General features: G+C 41.6%; 1 protein-coding gene across 1 annotated transcript; it reads left to right on the top strand.

Moving 5' to 3' along the window:
- The first annotated feature begins 3389 nt into the window (after positions 1 to 3389).
- LOC145439696 (pleckstrin homology domain-containing family F member 2-like) lies at positions 3390 to 10662 on the top strand. The gene is made up of 3 exons (XM_080317254.1): positions 3390 to 3789; positions 6070 to 6299; positions 8590 to 10662. Exons 1-3 carry the CDS (start codon positions 3572 to 3574, stop codon positions 8955 to 8957), a joined length of 816 nt encoding a protein of 271 aa, XP_080173380.1. The 5' UTR covers positions 3390 to 3571; the 3' UTR covers positions 8958 to 10662.
- The last annotated feature ends 9661 nt before the right edge of the window (positions 10663 to 20323 follow it).

The following is a 20323-nucleotide window of genomic DNA, read 5'->3' as shown; positions in this document are numbered from 1 at the left end:
AACATTTGTTACCACACTTCAAGTCACGGCTCACCGGCAAACCTCTCGCGGCACCTACGTTAAAATCACTGTTGTCGGGAAATTCATGTGACCATCATATTAAAGTTACTTTTTAACGTTGGAAAACGCCATTGTGACGTCATGTTGATAAAAGTCGCTCGCAGCCCTTGCCCCACCGCCCGACATTGTCACGAGCCGCCACTGCCATGACGTGTCCTAATCTGGAAGAGTGGACTTTGACTTTTTTTAACGTTAGACTTGTTTTAGCAGACCACCGTCGAAACTTTCTGGACAAAAGACATGAAATATATTTTCCGCTTTTAGAAGTAGTATTTGTGTTTTTCTTTGAATTACGAGTATTATACGTTGAGTTTTAATTATAGTTTCAGTTCTTTTGTTTGGAGAACATACATGTTGCGAAGTATAAATGTCAAGTGTGGTAATGCCTTATATTTTCCGAAAATGAAGCTACTCACTATATGGCATTTTTACGATCTGTCATATTTTGCATTAACGTATACTAATCGCGGAAAGTGTTAAAGCCGTATCCGACACAATTTCTCCGTATTTCTCTTCGACTGAACTAGGGGCCTTATAATATGGGGGAGGGCGCCATGCCGTGATTTTCTTTAAAACCGGGTGTTCGAGTAAACAAAGAATGAGTAGGGCATTGCCATATCATTATACTATCATATACCTCCCACGATGCGGACGAATGGTCATGCTGTAACAAAATGACACCTCCTAGGATGCATCAATGAATCAAGCTCTCTGCACCTTCAGTATAGCGCAATTTGCAGCTTTTGACTGGTAGATTTAAAGTCAGTCAATTCTACTTCTACTTCAAGTAGTTTCAGGTTGCTTATGAAAGAACTACTTCTACTCGTACTTAAGTAGTTTTTTCGTCGCTACTTCTACTTAAGTAGCTTTCTTGGCTACTTTGACCACCTCTGCATAAAGCTTTGCTAATTTGACGTCATATTGATCGACAATGTGCTCATGCAACATTTCGAAATCCGCTAGTGGGCGCTAAAGAGCGTTCGGCATTTGTCCAATAAAAATATGGTAATCCTGCAATATGAATAACAATCATACGGTTAGTTATCAATAATTGCCAGGGCCGTAACAGCACTTCGTCAGGCCCCCCCCAAAACTTTGGTCTTGGGCCCCCCATAGGGTTATAGACCGAACTTCTGGGGGGCTTAGCCCCCCAGACCCCCCCCTCCGGCCATACACTGTTTGCCACTATTCATCTTAGACTTTGGGACTTTGTTTAGGGAATCAGTTTTTGTCGCCTAAGCGCGCGAAGCGCGGAAAATTTATGATTTCATCAGTCAGTATGATCGGGAATTGCGTATTTGTTATCAATTTTTATCTTCTCTCTGCTGACGTAATCAGATTTGCCGGTAGAGCTGAGTGAGGTGTGTTTGAAAAGGTAGGACCACTCAATAATAATTAAACAGCACCTCGTCAGGCACCCATCACGTTGTTCGCGTTTGTCACGAAATTATCTGTACTGTATTGTGAGCCGAGCGAAAGCGAGGCGCGAAAATTTTCGATAATTTATGATAAAATCGGTCAATCAGATCGGTGATTGCATATATATTATGCTATCAATTTATTGTCCTCTCTACTCACTTAATTAGATTTACCGGTTGAGCTGAGTGAAGTGTCTTGAAAACGAGAGGGCCCGAAATTATTGATTAAACATCTTCGGGCGGGCGGACCCGTTGATATGACTTCGTTATGTTGTTATTTCGTGACTTCCAGTCTGCTATATCAAAAAATATAGAATCGCCCAAACGTAGGCTTCTAAACTAAGACGCACACAATTTCAAATTTGTATTTCTTCACTGGCATAAAATTTTCCCCAGCGGGATGGTAATTGTCTCGTGAGGTTCAGATTGCAAAGACAGGAACATTCGGCGCCAGTCATTCAGGAGCCTATGGACAATTAAACCTATATGTATTTTGTATAGCCTATATAACGAAGTTTTCGGTCTGCATAAGGGCATAGACCTTTTCGGCCAAGCTTTTCTCGCTATCGATCGTTCTGGCACACTTCTTGGAGTCGCATGTTATATGGCCTAAAACTTGATTGTATGTCTTGGTGGGCAGTGGCGCGGTAATGGCCCAATATCCAATAATATAGAAAAATGGCTGCTTGAATTCGCGCTACAGCGCGAAAAAATTTTGAAAAATTTGCTTAAATTTTCAAAAAATACGCTATGATTTATGCTAATTCACGAAATAATTTTGGGCCCCCTTCGAGCTCGGGCCCCCCCCAATTGGGGGGTTTGGGGTGCGGCAGTTACGGTGCTGATAATTGCAACGTGCTTTTTGCGGAGTACGCGTGTTACATCGGCATTTGAAAAATATCCAACGCAAAATCTGTATGACTTGATTAGCAAGCATAGGTGAACCGGGTTGATTGATATATGGCAGGGTGGGCAAACTGCGGCTCTTTCGGCCTTTGACTGCGGCTCTTTAATGATTGCACAAATGCACATGTGTTTTATCATTTTGCTGGAGTGGTTTAACCTTATTATAAATTGATGCATTTTGCCGCAATATGCGTATTGTTTTCGTGTTGTTTCTTTTTTTTTTTTTTTTTTTTAAACTTGTAAAATTTAGGAGGGTGACACTCACTAGTTATAAGCTTGCAATCGAACTCTCGAATCGTGTTCATATAAACACAGACAACAATTGATCCTCATCAATCAATGTTAAGTCATTTCATTAAACAATGAACTTGATAATTAAATACACCAGCGCAGGTCACAATCATTTGCGGGCTAGCAATGGTGAATACGGCTCTTCCATTCGTATTGTAAAGGCTAGCAATAACAGCAGAGTTTAGCCAAGAAAATGTCGTCGAGATAACCGAGCTGAAATCTTCCTTAAATTCTCATCAGCACTCGAAGGAACTGCTCCGCACTGCTTGGATGTCATACCAGCCTGGTTTCAAATACCTTGCAGTCCAGGTGGAAACGCCTCGTACGTATCACCAGTTCCACCACACAACGTTAAACTTGATTCGATAGCCTATATTTCATTGTGACGTCATGAATTCGTATTTTTGAATTTTTTGAAGCTAAGATCTTTGATATGCGGCTTGCGCATGAAGCAGTTCTGCCCACCCCTGATATGTGGCATGGTTATCACCCTCCAACTCCCTTTCTGAACTGATGCACTTCCCTCATGATACCGACTTTGAGGACGACTGCTCCTCCCCTGCACTCGTCAGAATGTACCATTGTAAAGCCAATTTGATCTAGAAAATTTTTCGTGCGAAGTTTTGCTCCCTTAGCCCTCTACCCGATCTTGCTACGGGTCTCCACCTCCACTATTACAATGTATAAACATGATTGTGGTCGCTGGTATTTTGTTGAGTGCCAATCAGTGGTGATTTCAACGCCTTTTCCCAACATGACACTTTAATTTTCATGACTTCGAAAGTTATGGCCGACTCCACTAGTTCACTATGGTTCACTATGGTTGGTATGCGGAGCGATTTTTGTAAATAGATTGTTTCCGCATTTCCGCTCCCTGTCTAGTGCCCAGCGTAGTTATGGTTGATAGACTTGCGAACTCAGAAATAAATAACCAGCGAATCTATCACATCGAACAATGTTTTGGTACTGTTGGCCAATCGCTGAAACAACCAGGAAGGGTGTTGGTAGGAGAAGGAGTATTAACGAAGTTGTGTCGGAAGAAACCCAAGTTACGGCAGTTCTTTTTATTCAATGATATCTTGGTGTATGGTAATATATTAATCAGTAAAAAGAAGTGAGTACATTACCTATTTGTATTTTTAACTAATTCTGAATATCATATCACAGTAGCCTAATGAGTGTCGTGTTTGTCCAGGTAATATAGAATTCGGCCTGAGACGCCAGTGTGGTACGTACTACGTATGCCGGTACGGCAGATACCATGTACGGAATCGGTGTCCTGTGCTCACACTATGTTTTATTTTTTTATTGAATTACTTAACATCATGGAGAATCATCGCTGCTCACCCCAGAGTGGAATCGGTGGCAACGGCACACGCAACGCCACGCGAGCATTTATATCTGATCACGCCGATTAATGAATTATGCTGACGTCACAAAGTGATATACCAGAATCCAGATTCAGAATAAGGCCCTTACGCTTTACAATGAACGCAAACAAGCGTGGCATTTGCGCAACAGCGAATATACGGCGTAACCCTAGTTCGTTGATATACCAGGTCTATTTTAGAACATATTGTCGTCTAATACCGGTAAGTAATTCAATCGAATTAGAGCGAAAAATATTTCCGTCACGCGGATGAAACTTTCCAATCACGCGAGAAATCCTTCTGTCACACACAACATGTTGTCGAAAACAACCACCAATTCCAGTCTGGTGCTCACCTGGTATATCAGGCAGAACGTACCGAGATTCCTGTAGGGGCAGATACGGTGCCGTACCGTGATTGATGGAAGATTACATCATGTAGCCCTGCGTGAGGCATGTTACTGTAACCTACAATACCTGTACGTGTACCAATGTGCGATTGTGTTCACGATGTTGTTGGAGGGTGTCATGCCGGTTTTATCAATTTAGCATCCCTGTTTGAAAATTCGATAACTTCGATATTGGATAATTAAATTACTACAGTACCATGGCCCGATAAAATGTATTGGACTATGCCTGTGCCCATGCAAGCCTGTTTAGTTAAGTAGTAATCCCAATATGGTGTCATCGATAGAATTGTTCCCATAATTGTCTTGTCTTCCATGTGCGTAATAACATAGATACATCAAACCATCTGCTGACTCTTCAGTAGGATACGCTAAACTAGCAACACCAAACAGCCTACCGTTCTATCAATATAGCAGGCTAGCTGATAGTACTATCATATAGCCGGCAGCCCGCTTGCGACATTTAATAAGACCAGTATGAATCATCAACCAAGAGCTACTGTTGCGCTCCTTTTAAAATACGTTCTACATCAGTGTTTCCTAAACTTTTTTTACACAACGTCCCTCTGGGAAGGGAAGCAAATCAGGTATCCACGCCCCCCGAACCCCCTCCTACTCCAGACAAAAAATATGTGTTCATCGCACAGTCACTACACCAGCGGGTAGGCCTAGACTTATGTGTTAATCTAATTGATTAGCATCCCGATAAATGTTATGTGCGCTATCTCAGATTCACATTTTTGTATCAATTATAAGACAGACACAATCAGTGAAATCAAGCGTACAAGGCAATTTCTTTTCCAAATCACCATACTTCATTGTGATGTGTTATGCGCCGAATACTTCATAGTCCTCGATGTGCATGCGTTTGAATGCGAGCTCTTAATTTGTGCTAGTTTAGTGTCACTGTTTAATTTTTATAATATTTGTTTGATTGCTTGTCTAGTTAGTTAGAAAACTCAATGCTGCATAACCATGAACATCTGCGTAGAGCGTTAATTTTTAATGGAATGCACCTTGTACGACAGCGAATGACGTGACCACATGAATGAGATTTTGGTGCGCAGACAGAGCTCTTAATTTACGGATTTTCTTGAACAATTTCCCACGTTTACTCTCAGCGCACCCTTCTCTTCGCAGCACCCCTAAATCGCCCAATTATTAGGTAGCGCCCACTTTGGAAACCACTCTTCTAAATGATAATCCCAAATCTCCTGACTTGTTTCACAATGTCAGTCTTATTACTACATTACTTGAGTGGTAATGTGGTACGCTGCAAGACTACATTACAATAATAATGTGGGCTCAAAATTTGCCTGCATGTGCAGAATATGCTGCAAAATTTGAATTGCCAATATTAATCAATCTTATTCTTGGTGCAAGAATTTACAGATTACAAACCCACAGTAGGCTTACTTTGACATGAAGAACTTCTTTTTGTTGATAACTTAACTGGAAGGAAGGAATTGACACTAAGCACCGATATCGCTTACAGTTACCAATAACCGTCATTACAAACTGATAGTGTTTCAAGTAGTTTGGAACATCGAGACAAAATCTGATATGACCCCACTCATTTTCTGTTGTGCTATAAAATTAAAAATGGCCTCTTGTTTAGGTACAACAAGCAGAAAATCATCGCGTTGAAAGATGTTAAGATTGAAGAAATACCGGATAATGAAACTCTTGTCTCGCCGGATTATAATAGTGACAATGAAACTTTGAGATTTGGCTGGCTCATCATCTCGCCGACAAAGTCATTCGCAGTTTATGCTCAAACAGCCTCTGAGAAACAGGAGTGGATGTCACATATGAAATGGGGTATCGAAGAACAACGCGTTAAAGCGGGTAGGTGTTGCATTCTTGATATGATCCAATTTTAGGCCGTGAAGTCATCGAAACTTCTTCTCAGTCGATATTGAAGGCCATGTTGAAATTAGAGCGATGTTTTTTCCACAAGATAGCGTAATGATAGATTGTCCAGCTTCTTGCTCCTAAGCTGGGTCGGACCAGAACTGGTTTCTGTGACTTCCCTGGTAGGCATTCAGCACGCTGGGATTGCTTGGGAAGAAAAACTGGTGATGCCGTCTTGATAACCTTGTAGTTCCTTATAACCTCCATTGTTCAAGCACCTCTAGCCTAAGGTGCTGGAGAAAATGTACTGCCTTCCTTCAGTGAGATTCCCTTCTGCTCTAAAACTAATTTTAGGTTTCTGCTAAAACCAAATGTAATCTGAGAACTATGAGTCTCTCCAGTAAATGGTCTTGCTCGAAGCGTGAAACTATTTTAGTGAAATTATTTGTGAATCTTGTGAAATTTATTTTTCAAATTTCTAATCTTTGGATATTGTGGTGGCATTGTTGGTGTATCTGTAGGACAGTTGGATATTTTACTCCTCCATCGTTCCTGGAGATAATGACACATCTTCGCTTTCGCCTATATTGGCTACTATATTTTCGAAACGTCCACAGAAGCTTGGTGTTCTTGATATTGCTTTTTCTCTGCTATATTCTTGTAGATTCCTCCGATTACATTTTGTCTGAATGACTTCTTTCAATTAACAGAATCAGTTTCACTTCCCAAAAATAAACACTTGCATATCATTCACCCACATTTCTTTCTCATTCGAGAGAAGACTTACTACTATTTAAGTTACTAAGGTCGAGAAATCCTGAGACAGAGTGAGATTGCAACCTCTGCTATCCTCAATGTACACTTTACACATCATGTCGGAATCTATGGGGATTCAGCTATTCAATAGTGGCTTGAGCTAATGTTTCATTTCATGTGCCAATCAAATACCAAAGTAGGTAGAAAAGTTCTGCTTCTCAAGGTGTCAGCTAAATCTTATTTCTACTTGCAAATCGATATCTCAAATGCTGGTCTACTAGGCATAGGCAAATCCAGTCAATCTTAAATATTCTTAGCATTTTGATCTGTGATGTTATAGTGAAATGTATTTCTGAGTTATCTGTGAATTCTCAGACATGGCAGCTGCTTTTGCAATTACACACCCAATAGGAAATTCAATCGAACCTATGAATCAGCATTGCTGGTTGTTTGCTGAGTATTGTTGATTTTGTAATCACGTGGGAACGCTTCAGTATTGTTCCCTTTTAGTGTTGTGTTTCCGAATCATCAATTGAAAATCTATGCCTCATTACTGTAACATTATGAAGACCCAACAAACACAACCAACATACATTCTTTCTAGCCATGAAGATTTGCATTGACAAAACATTAGCGATAACTTTTGGTGTGGTAGAACTGTTAATTTTCTGGCAGATATCACAAGCTCTAGAATCCGTTAATCAACTACATGAAGTAGCTTGATTACATCATGGTGCATGGATTACATCATTTGACAGAAAACTGTGGAGAGTAAATATATTTCATTTTACGTGAGCCTAGGGCTCAGTATTTACCGTATTACCCCCGCAGCGTACCGTTGGTTGGCTTCCTATGGTTTCATCATATTTCATTTTTCATGTGTCAATATAATCTGCTTCAGATATTAAATGTCCAAACACATGGTAGTGCTATCATCTGTCAAGGTAGGCTATTATGGAAATGACGTCATCGGCTTACGCATGTACTATTATGCTGCATTAGATAAGTGAATGCTACATCCTTGAGTATCTGAAATTTTTATGCTGAGCGTGTCCGGTTATCCAAGCACCTAAGCGAAATTAGTTTCAGGATCAACTGTACATCTTCTTTTATCACGGCACTCTGCACATGCAGACTCGTTGCGCCATGTATTTGCAATGTACCATTCGGGCTTGCTATGTAACTCAACTAAATCAAAACGGGAGGAAATTCGTAGAACATGCAAGACTATGACAAACGTTGAAAAAGCCAGGTACTATACCATGAATGACTGTACACATGCAAATCTGCAGGTAAAACTGATCCCAGCAATCTTTCAAAATAATGATTAGGAGCGCATTGGTGATCAAAATGCTATATAATATATAGGCCTATCTCCTAGGCCTATAATGGATGACCACTCCACTGAGTATTTTTAATTAAGACCCGACTGGTATCCATCTCCAACATCCTATCCTATCAGGGCAATTTATTCCACACAATAATTCCAACACGAGGGCAGGAACATTAAGTCTCTTATTCCGTCAAGGCATCACCAAGGACTCGAGCGACGTCGCGCCGACCTGGGTCCCCGACAGCGAGACGAACCAGTGCATGAGATGCCGGAAGAGCAAATTCACGGCGTTGAACAGGCGGCACCACTGCAGGAAATGCGGCTTCGTTGTGTGCGACGCGTGTTCGCGGAAGCGTGCGGTGCTTCCTTATCAATCCAGCAAACCCATTAGAGTTTGCGACGCGTGCTATGACTCTATCAAAAGCAATCCGAACTGCATCGAGAGAGTGAGTGTAACGGGGCGGCTTTCCGTTTCTGGCGGCTCGCCGGAAAAGGGTATGCAGAGTTACATCGACATTGATAGTGATTCTGGCGGTGAAGTGGGAACGACGTCCAACAACTAGCATGTCTTGACAGCAACAAATTAAACCCATCGTCAACGGATCTTTAAGCTGGTCAACGCATCCGATGTTGGTAATGTGCCCGATTGTAGAATCACGTCGCTCAATTTTTTATTTCTCTCTTTCATCATGCTGAAGCGCTTGGAGATTCTTTTACATCATTTAAATAGTCTATATGAATATATGTGTGTGGATGCAGTATATTTTCTTTGACTGCTTTTGTAAGAATTGTCATGGATTTGCCTGGCTGCGTGCGTGTGAGTGTCTGTCTGTGACATGGTTCTGCCCTAATGCGACTATTCTGCCCTGATCCGCCTACTTGCGACTGCGAGGAAGACTCGGTAATTCCTATTTGACCATCGGCTCTGCATCCATGTTAGGTGTGCGTGAATCCGGCCTTATTGAATTTGGTTTATAAAGTATTATGGATTACGTCAAAATGTTAGATACCTCTTTCTGAACCAACACAAATTGTCTGACTGTTGAAAGAGCTGAACCTCAGCATTATTTCTGCATTTTGGGAATTTACTACTCTTTTTTAAGCTACATGCAGCATGCATGCATGTGGTTGACTGTTCAGAATCTTGTCCTCATTCTACACTTTTAATTAGCCCTGCTTCAACTACAGCAGTCATATGTAAATAGAGTGGCTCAAGATACATGTCGTAGAGGCCGGAGGTTTGCATCAACCCATATTTCTGCATACATCTGATGTCTGTGTATTGCGATATCGGTAAATCATTGTATTGGGCCTACCGAATTTTTCTCCTGTTTGCCGTTGATTATACGTAGTGGTAAGATCAGTGGCGCTTTGTTTTATATAATGACACAGACGTATGTACTGGTAATTATATTGGCTAGTCCCAAGGTTAAGATCCGCCTGAAGTATGGCAATAGAATGTTTTTTAAGCTTCACCGAGTTTGAGCAATGTGTCGTATTGCTACTCATCACTGAAGATTGAAATTTTGTGGTATCTCGCAGAGATGAGCGGATTTGAAATTTCTATGTCCTAATCAAATCCGAACCTTCAAATCCTAATCCATATCTTTTTCATATTCAAGTCCATGTCCAATCCTAATCCGATTCCAACTGGAAATTCAGAAAAAATACCAATTTATTCAATGAAGGGATTCGAAAATTTTCTTTCACAACCAACGATTCACTTGGTTCAAGATAACTTACGTACCATAATTACATTAATAATTGATCTGAATAAAGTTTGTCGCCATTCGCCACACGACATTTCAATCTCCCAGAAAATAGGTAAATCAAATCCTAATCCGTTCTGTAAAAAATGTCTGATCCAAATCCGACAAAATTTCACAAATCCTGTTTTTTCAAAACCTAATCCTAATCCATGCTCATCTCTGGTATCTCGGCACAATAACCGGATAAGGGGGAACTGCTCCTGTAGGGTAAATACAACACCAAATAAGAGATTCAAACTCATTAAAATAAAAGTTATGTCATTGCTGTGGTGTGATTGTCTGTCATCCCAAGGTGCCCTAATGCAATATCTATATATTTTGGTTGCTTCTCTTCATCAATCTTAACTACTTTATATAGATATATCTCATTATTGTCTGGAAATTTCCTGTGCGCGGAGATGTTATGTAGAATCTTGATTTCTATTGTGAAGTTCTTAGCATATGCTTTAATTGCTGTATTAGATTGTATTATTACATACGAAGTCTTGGACACGGAAAATCATTGTCTGGTTTTGTCATCCGAAAGATGCCTTAGGGTAGTGATTTCCAAAGCTTTGCGCCGCTGCGTATTGCGTAAACACTAAGTTGACGCTCGAAAGAACAGATTTGGGTGGAAAGACCCAAGCATGATCTTTCACTCCGAGTGCGTACGTGGTCTATGCGCCCGCGAAGTAAGGTAACTTCTAAATTTCAAATCAGATAACTTCAACCTTGACGGTTAATGAAGCAGACTTTGTCAATTGGTGAGTGATTTGTGGGCAGGTTTGCATGAGGGTGGAGTGAAAATAACTCGTCTCTTTGAACCGAAAAAGGGGGCTCTTAAATCCCGAAAAGTGATCTTAAACTTCAATAAAAATTGGCTTTAGGGCAGGGCCAGCCAACCTGCGGGCCACATGTGGCCCGCGAGAAGGTTTTGAGTGGCCCGCGAGGTAATTTCCGAAATTTATAGTGTTGTGATGTGATGACTAAAATATCAGTTCCGACGCATTGCCAGATCCATGAGCCAGTCACATATTGGTAGATCTTCGTAGACTACAATAAAGCAGAATACTTTGCGATAGATTTATCAAATGTAAAAATTTTCTACACGCTTCGCGCAACATGTTGTCACTTGATTTCTTGCTTTTAATATTGTTGCCCCTTTGTGAAAATGAAAGAGCGCCTAATGCATCAGATGGAATCCAACTATATTCGCGATTACGAGACAGAGTGTCGTTCAACATATGCGACTTTGCGTTTGCACTCGCAGAAAGACCGTCGACTATGAAACCTAGGCACAAAATGATTGATGCATGTTGGTCGAAACTTTCGATATCGATATGTCCAGACTCCAATAGCCCAGTCCTTGCAAACTGAGCCCAGCGATATACAGCAGGCCCGCAATACAGTCAGGTGACAATATTATTGACCTGTGAACTTCTAAAAAATTTCGCGCTTCGCGCGGCTTGTGGCCCGCGCAACAGTTTGTCAATCGAATGTGGCCCTTTGGCTGAAAAGGTTGGCCAGCCCTGCTTTAGGGGATTGCCCCCCTTTCCAGCTGGCAACCCCTCAATTTCTGCACGGAGGGTGTTGACAACCACTGGTCGTAGAGTCATGATATATAGCTCAAAAGATGCCAAAACATCATGTTTCTATCTGTCTTACGAAGAAAGTTTTCTCTATTGTGAACACAAAACGAGTTACAGCCCAAAAACACTAAAATTTTGAAGCGGGTAAATGGCGGGAGTAACTAAAAGTTACATGTAAGTGAGATTTACACAAGAATAGCTGAAAAAATATATCTCATTATGTAAAAGCTCACTGGTAAAAACTGTTACTCCATCTATTTTTAAAACAGGCGCGCGGGCGGCTCATCTGGTCCTTGCGGACTACCTAGGGCCCGTAGACACCGCATTGGTGACTCCTGAATTGGAATATGGCTGTGGAAGGAGACCCTGAGCGGTCGTCGAACCCCCTTTAGTAGGGTGACGGGACACAGTCGTAACGCAAGTCCAGACCACTGCGGGCCCCACTGGTTTCCACCTAGGGCTTGACAAGTTTCATAAGATCGCCCGCGCGCACACTCCGATACCCTCCAATGCCTGCCGAGCCGACAACATGACGCCTTAACAGTGGCGGCTCGTCCTATAGGGCAACTGGAGCATTGCCCCACCTAAAATTCGGTCCAATAACAATTATTTATCATTTATAGACGCGCAGCAATCAATATATACCGAAATCACAGCAAAAATCGCATTCTTCTTGTGCTTTCGCTTGTAAATGCCCATTGCCCATATATAGCGAAGTCTCTGCGAAAATCGAATTCTCTTTCGTGTTTTCGCTTTGCGAATGCCTAGCCGGGGCATGCCCCGGTAGCGCTCAAAACAAGCTTTCACTGTCTATTCTCTCAAAGCCGCGCACAATAAAGAGACGGTGATTTTCTCTCTCCTATTCATAAAATTACCGAGCAGGTGGGGCAACATAGCCTGGTTGCCCTTAAGGTGTGATGTAACAATCGTATCTATATCTGAACTCGGTTACCGTCATATGCCTTGAGTCGATCTTTGTTGGTATAGGTCCATTTCGACGGTGTTTCACACCATGATAATTCTTGAAACTTGGTGAGTTATGTCGTGATGGTGGTATTTGACACTGCGCCAAGTTTCAGGGTTGGTACTTAAAGATAAGGGTAGTAATTCCGTTTCCGAAATTGAGTGTGTGCTGATCCGTCGTGTATCGCAAACAGATTTTACTCAAAAGTCAGTATTGGTGTCCAAGCTCATTGATTTTGACGATGTTCCATACCGAGATCGGTCATGACATTTGGCACGGTAAGTCTTAATGTTATAGTATCGAACGCTGTACCAAGTTTTAAGTTTTTCACCGAACTTTGTTAGTGGTAATTTCGTTTCCAAGTCGAGTGAGAGCCGACTCGTCATTTATCGCTAACAGATTTTACGCAAAGCCGGTATTGGTCTCTATTGATTTTAACGATGCTCCTTACCTAGATCTGTCATGAGCTTTTGCACGGTATGTCTTGATTTTAGTATCGAACGCTGTGCCAAGTCTCAAGGTTGACACTCAATGATCAGGGCAGTAATTTCGCTATCAAGGTCGAGTATGGTAGAGATGTACGCTGATCTGACACTATAGCCTACCTAACACATTGCGGATTTCACGCAAAGTCGGTGTGTCTGTGCTAACGTTAACTGTGTTCCATACTGAGATAGGTGATGAGACGATGATATCATGAAACAGTTTACTAACATTCTCGTTTTGCATTCAAATATTTACTTTTACTTTATATTCTGCAATGTCAATTTCACCGTGAAATTGTGGCCTTCAAGCCATTTGCTTACAACTCGGGCTGGGCAAAATCGAGTACCGGAGTGATTCGATTCTGAATCATGTATTATGCTTCGAGTCAAGTCGAGTAATCGAGTATCACGCATTATGACGTCATAACAGAATTATTATGTCAAAGTTTAAATATGTACCTTTTATACGACCACAATCCTTCACATTAAAGATACTTTGGTATTTTTTCGACCATACCGATGTAATTGTACTTGGTGACAATGTTGTGGGATGATCATGACTTCGGAAATGTGCTATTTCCAGTAACATTTGTACTTTCTACTGTATGTTTCGTATGCTACGATACGGCCAATCAAGGTTTCAAGGCTTCAACAGTGAAAAGTAGTATCAAAACTATAATTCTCGTTGATTAATTAAAACTTTCAGTGGCGGGGAGCGTATAATTTCAGTGCTCGAAAAAGTCGACTTTTACTACTCGACTCGAATCATTAAAATTAATACTCGATTCAGATTCGAGTACTCGATTCGAGTACTCGAATCGTTGTGCCCAGCCCTACTTACAAGCAGACATGGGGTGATTACTTCATGAATGTAATCGATTGCGATTACGATTACTTCTGAATCACGCGATTACGATTACGATTACGATTATAGCAAAATCAGGAAGTAGTCGATTACGATTACGATTACATTGGGAAAGTAATCACGATTACTCACGATTACATTTATTTTGCATCGTAGTAGTTATATTGGAAGACAATACATGGATTGCGCTGAATAGGCCTAATGATATAACAACTGTCTTTACAAAAGATGGGACATTTCCTTGTTACGTCATAATGTACCCATTGCCCATTTTATAGAGGACGGTTTATCGCACACAACGTTTTGCATTCTTGCCAGGTCCATAACTGCCGCACCCCGGTGGTGGGGAGCGTGGTTGGAGGGTAGGCTACTGAAAAGTATTTCGTAAACCAACAGAAATTATTTATTTTCGAGAGATTTCATTGACTTGGAAATTCTCTTTGAGCTTTGCGATTTAAATGTCTCTAGAAGTCTTGATGGATTGATTTCGAAATGCATACGTCTCCCCCTCAAGAAATAAAGCATGTATCATTCATAGTCATAGGCATTTAGGTGCCATTCAATACCGCTCCTCAACACATCAAAAGACATATGCAGTTTCGGCCAACATGAGACTCCACGAAGTGTGCTACTAAAGAACGACATTGGCGGAAACTTAGGGTGTGTGTCCATTGTCAATAGTCGCGCTGGGTGGGCGTGACTAACAGTCCATTCCTTTCAATCTGAGCCCACGACGCAAATGCCACCCGGGCACCCACAGAGCATTACACATGACAATTCGTGAGTGCGTCTCACGCAAGTTTTTCTTTTAGTCTGATATGTTTGGGCCACTACAATCAATATCTTTTGGCTATATAACAGACCGGAGGTCACGAATTAAAAGCATACAATAAAGTAATTATTGCAAGATACCAGATGTTATAATTATGAATTACGCGCCCCCTGCTCTTCAGGTTAATCTGGCCATCGGGCGCTGAGATAGGAATAAAAATGCAATGTAATGCAATTACCAATATTATTGAATAAATTAAATCTTCAACTTCAAAATTGACTACTCTATGGGGGCACAAGACCAATATTTGGGTGGGGGAAACTTTTGCAGTTTTTATCCTGATTCTAACCCACGCTAACATGGTATATAAGCCGATGGCTATGGTGGCAGGTCCAAATGTTCAGTAAAAAATTTCGAAATAGTGATTGGGGCCCGTTTTGAGTAGAATAATATGAGAATAAGAGAAAGTGAACATAAAATTCTGCCTTCAACTTAATGCAGATAATGTAATGCAGGCTGCCATTACGAAAACGGCAAACCAACACCTCAGTTATGATATATATCAGCAGCTGTTGATTTTAATGCGCCGTTGTGGAAACAGTAATGTTTTATTCGACGAGTACAAAATTTCAAGCCTTTGTCTGGTGTAGGTTCGTACCATATGGGCCTACTGCTCGCCAAGCAGCAAAACTGAAACTGCATATAACTATAGAATTAGAACTATTACATTCTATAGTTTAAATAAGCAGAACCAAACTTCAATACACAAGTTGCTTAGGCAGAGAGGTGATTAAGTATCCTGTTGCGAGGTAGTGGTGTCTGAAATGTATTGATAACCCGATTTACAGCACGATGGGTTTTCTTACAATCACACTAATGTACACCGAATATCTATTTACTATGTGTGGACTGGACACTTCTCACGCAAAGACGAGCAAAGCTAATAGGCTACCTCTGACGTAATAACGAGCAGTGACATTAGAAAATCCGACGCTTGTGCTCTCAATAACTGGTGTAATACGTATTCCTTGTTCACGAGTGTTCAGTTTATGTCACAGTCCTTGTACAAATAAAAAAGTAATCGTTCTTTCACAAAAAAAATCGATTAAATATGGGAAGTAGTCGATTACGACTACGATTACTTCGGGATTTTTTCGAATGTAATCGATTGCGATTACGATTACTTGAAAATGCTGTAATCGTCGTAATCGATTACGATTACTAATCGCGATTACCCCATGTCTGCTTACAACCCACTGTCAAGCGCGAAAGCTATTTCGTTTTCGATGACGGCTAACAGCTGATCAGTGATCACTTGATCAGCCTATTCCTCAGTAAATTTTACGCAAATTTCGGTGTTGGTCTGTTCCGAACAGGCTGTTCGTATTAATTTTGACAGTACCATACCGAAAAGGGTCATGAGGCTACTTGTCGACGATGTCATGTAACAGTGTATTAAGTTTACAGCTTTCATTCACGTATTTATTCGGTAATATATTTCCCATTGCCGATTTAGCAGCAGATTTCGAGACAGTAAGCCATTTGTGTTATGTCCCAGTCTCCAGTTTCAAGGCCAAAATCTCCTATGTTGTTCCGAGACCGAAATTCCGAGGCTGCTTTCGTCTTACTTCTTCAAATTTAAAATGATGTGTTGGATTCAATATGACAGGCCCAATCTATGAGATAACAATGGCGTTTGTGTCTGAACTCGTTGACCTTTCCGGTTAGGCTATACGCAATATCTCGAGTTATAGCCTTATGTCTGCAGATTGTTAGCCAGGTCAATTGCGAACATGAATCGTGTTGAATTTCTGCTCCGTACGCCGTTTATGCAGTTTCCTTTAGAGCAATAATTACAGGTAAAGAGACTCGGTCCTTATCAGCCTAGAAATTGTCCATTGATCTAATCCAGTGATTCCCAACGTGGGCGATATCGGAGTCAAGACGGAGAAATGACCTTTATTTTTATTTATTTTTTAGTCAACCCACGGAAATTTAGTTGCAAAAGTGTAAAATTGGACATCGAGCCGAAGAGTTGACCTTTTTTTATTTTAGTCAACCCGCCGATGATTACAGATTGTATACCGATATTTCAGTTCACAAAATCTGGGGGGCGATGATCGGCGTTGAGCTTGAAAAGGGGGCGATGAGTCGAAAAAGGTTGGGAACCACTGATCTAATCGTATACGCGGGAGGAAAGCGCACTCTTACCGTTTTCCCAACATATTTCGATAACAATGAATAGCTGAGGTATAAGCGAGGATAAGGACGCCTCGTTATACACTTTTACACTGCTGGTGCCAGAGGCGGTCTATCTAGTTCAGTGGTTCCCAAATGGTGGGGAATTCCCCACTGGTGGGGAATTCAATGGTTTCTGGTGGGGAATAGACGCATTTGTTCAAAATTATATACAGAACACTCTACATATTCACGGAGACACATGCGCAATTAAAGTTACCAGTTAACTGCTCTGGAATGTATGCATCGAAAATTATATTGCGTATTGTTCACAAAACCTCATTTTTAACTCTGGATGGCCAATGATGGCGTCACAAACGCATCCAGCACGACTAGTTTAACGTGAAATAACGCCATCGCGAAATTTTGACCGTTACTGGTATCGGTTCACAATACGTTTTATGTTGCGGTTATAGGCCATTGTCTTGCGTACTGGTGTGGTTGGGTGTCTTGTGTAGTCAAACCAGCAAATAGCTGCTCTGTGATGAAAAAAGTGTTGAGTAGTGGGGAACAGGACTTTAACTTCCGCACCCAAACCCCCCAATTGGGGGGAGGCGAGCTTGAAGGGGCCCAAAATTATTTTGTGAATTAACATAAATTATCGAGTATTATTTTGGAAATTTATGCCACTTTTTCAAAACTTTTTCGCGCTGGCGGCGCGATTTAATATTGTCGAATATATTGATTATTGGGTACCTTTCCCCCACGAAAATACGTAGATTTTATAGCAATGGAGACTTTGACGTCGGCCATTACTGCGCCTCGACGCACCAAGACATATGAAGTTATAGGCCATGTAATAGGCGACTACAAGAAGTGTGCCAGAACGATGAGCAGCGAGAAGCGCTTGGCCGAGAAGGAATTCCCTTGTGCTGACCGAAAACTTCGATATATATACAATATACATATATGTTTAATTTACCATAGGCGGCTAAATGCCTGGCTTCGAACGTTCCTGCCCTGGTGATCTGAACCCCACAGGACAAATGCCATCCCGCAGGGAAAAATTATTTGCCAGTAAAGCAATAACAATTTGAAATCGTGTGTGCCTTTTAGTTTTGGCGATTTCCATCTCTTTTGACATAGCAGATATAGGAGGTCACGAAATAGCATAATGTAACGAAGTCAATATACCAACGGGTTCGCCCGAAGATGTTTAATAAGCAATTTTATTCTAGATAAACGATTTGCGACATGTAATACGAAATTTTCTGCCGTGGCGCACCAGACCCATAAGGTGATAAGCGCCACAATGTCCCATTTTCACAATTAATAATAATTATCATTATTTAGGGGTCTTACCTTTTCGAACACACGTTACTCAGCTCTACCGGTGAATCTGAGGGGGGAGAAAAAATTGATAGCAAAATATATGCAATTCCCGATCATATTGACCGATTCAAACATGAATTATACAAATTTTTCGCGCTACGCGCGTTTAGTCGAAATATGGCGACGCACTAAACAGTAGACCAAATGTACCTCATAAGCAATGGGGGATAGCGTACATGCTCAGGAGGATTGAGGGGGACCTGGGGGGCTTTGTTTGGTTGATCACCCTGGGGGGGCCAAGACCAACGTTTTTTAGGGGGGCTGACGAAGGGCTGTTACGGTCTTGGTGGGGAATGAAGGCTCGGAATAAATCTGAAGTGGGGAATGAAGACAAAAAGGTTGGGAACCACTGATCTAGTTGGAACAAAATTGGGTATCGTGATCTGAAGAATGTGGTCTCTACTGCAAACGGTGTCTCGATACTACCCGATCGTCGACATTACTCGGTTAGAGTTGACTGGCTTATATTCCAATGCATCTTTTTTTCGAAGTAGTAACCAGTGGTGAACTTTCAAAATCCTATAGTTGAAAAATCGCTTTCTATCAACTTTGCCGCAGTAACTAGCTTTTTTGATATCATATTGACCACCCCGATTTCATCCGCAGAATCCGAGCGTGGTTTCTGCCAGGGCTTTGGAGCCGGAGCCGGAGCCGGAGCCGGAGCTGGAGCCCGTTATTTGAGTAGTAGCTCCGGCTCCGACCTATTTCATAAGATGCCATTATATATATATGCAGCAACCACATCTGCTGATTTATCATAATTGAACAGCAGGCCTGAATTTTAATGCTGTGCACAGCAATGGCATAGAGTAAAATGCGTTGTTGTGCAACTATGATGTTGTCGACAATTGACAAGTATTCAGAATGACGTCACAAGCTGGCACGGCGGCACCTATATGTCTTCGTTGCTACATCGGATGTTACTGACGGCTGACAGACTCTAGATTGCTATAGATAACTAACCTATGGGTAGATTAGTAATCTATATAGACCAGGAATTGCCAACCTTTTCGGCTAAAGGGGCACATGCAATTGAAGAATGAGTGTGCGGTCCACTAGCCGCGCCAAGCGGATAAAATTTTCTGAGTTTATAATAAACTTGGTCAATAATATTATTACTTGAGTATTGCGGTTCTACTGTATACCGCCCGCTAGGCTCAGTTTGCAAGGACACGACTATTCGGCGTCTGGTCACATCGATATCGAAGGTCTCCGTTAATATGCGACGATAATGTTGTGCGTACATTTCACCGTTGACGATCTTTATGCGAGCGCAAACGCAAAAAGACTTTCTCGCGTAATTGCGAATACAGTTAGACTCAATCGGGTAAATTGGGCGTTTTTTTCATTGTCAGTAGGGGGTAGGCTATCAAGCAAGAAATCGTGTGACAGTTAAACACGCGAGGCGTGAAGAAAATGTCGCTACTATTTTAGTTTATTGAAATGCACGACGATTTACTGAAAATGTGACTGGACCGTGGATCTGCCAATGCGTTGGAACTGATATTTTAGTCATCAACATCCCAAGTGTCGCAGCCAGAATTGTAATTTTTGGTTGGCATTGCAAGTTCACAATCTGAGCAATTTATTTTCGATAATATAATAGGAAATTACCTCGCGGGCCACGCAAAACCTCTCGCGGGCCACATTTGGCCCGCGGGTTGGCCACCCCTGATATAGCTAGGCCCATTCGATAATTTCAGAGCCGGAGCCGGAGCTGGAGCCGGAGCAGTGGTAATAATGCGGCTCCGGAGCTGGAGCCGGAGCTAATGTATGATAGAAGAGAGCTCCGGAGCCGGAGCCGGAGCAGTTAAAATTTACGGCTGCTCCGAAGCCCTGGTTTCTGCACATTAAAACGCATCGAGACTTTTCTTAGAATCGGGATGTGTAAAGATATAGGCTCGATGAGTTATAGTAGATGTGCTCAGGATTCTCA

The sequence above is a fragment of the Botryllus schlosseri genome, chromosome 5 (genome assembly GCF_051294905.1).
Source record: "Botryllus schlosseri isolate E-star chromosome 5, Bs_hap1, whole genome shotgun sequence".
In the NCBI taxonomy this organism is placed as follows: Eukaryota; Metazoa; Chordata; class Ascidiacea; order Stolidobranchia; family Styelidae; genus Botryllus; species Botryllus schlosseri.
This window is presented reverse-complemented; position numbering and strand designations above follow the sequence as displayed.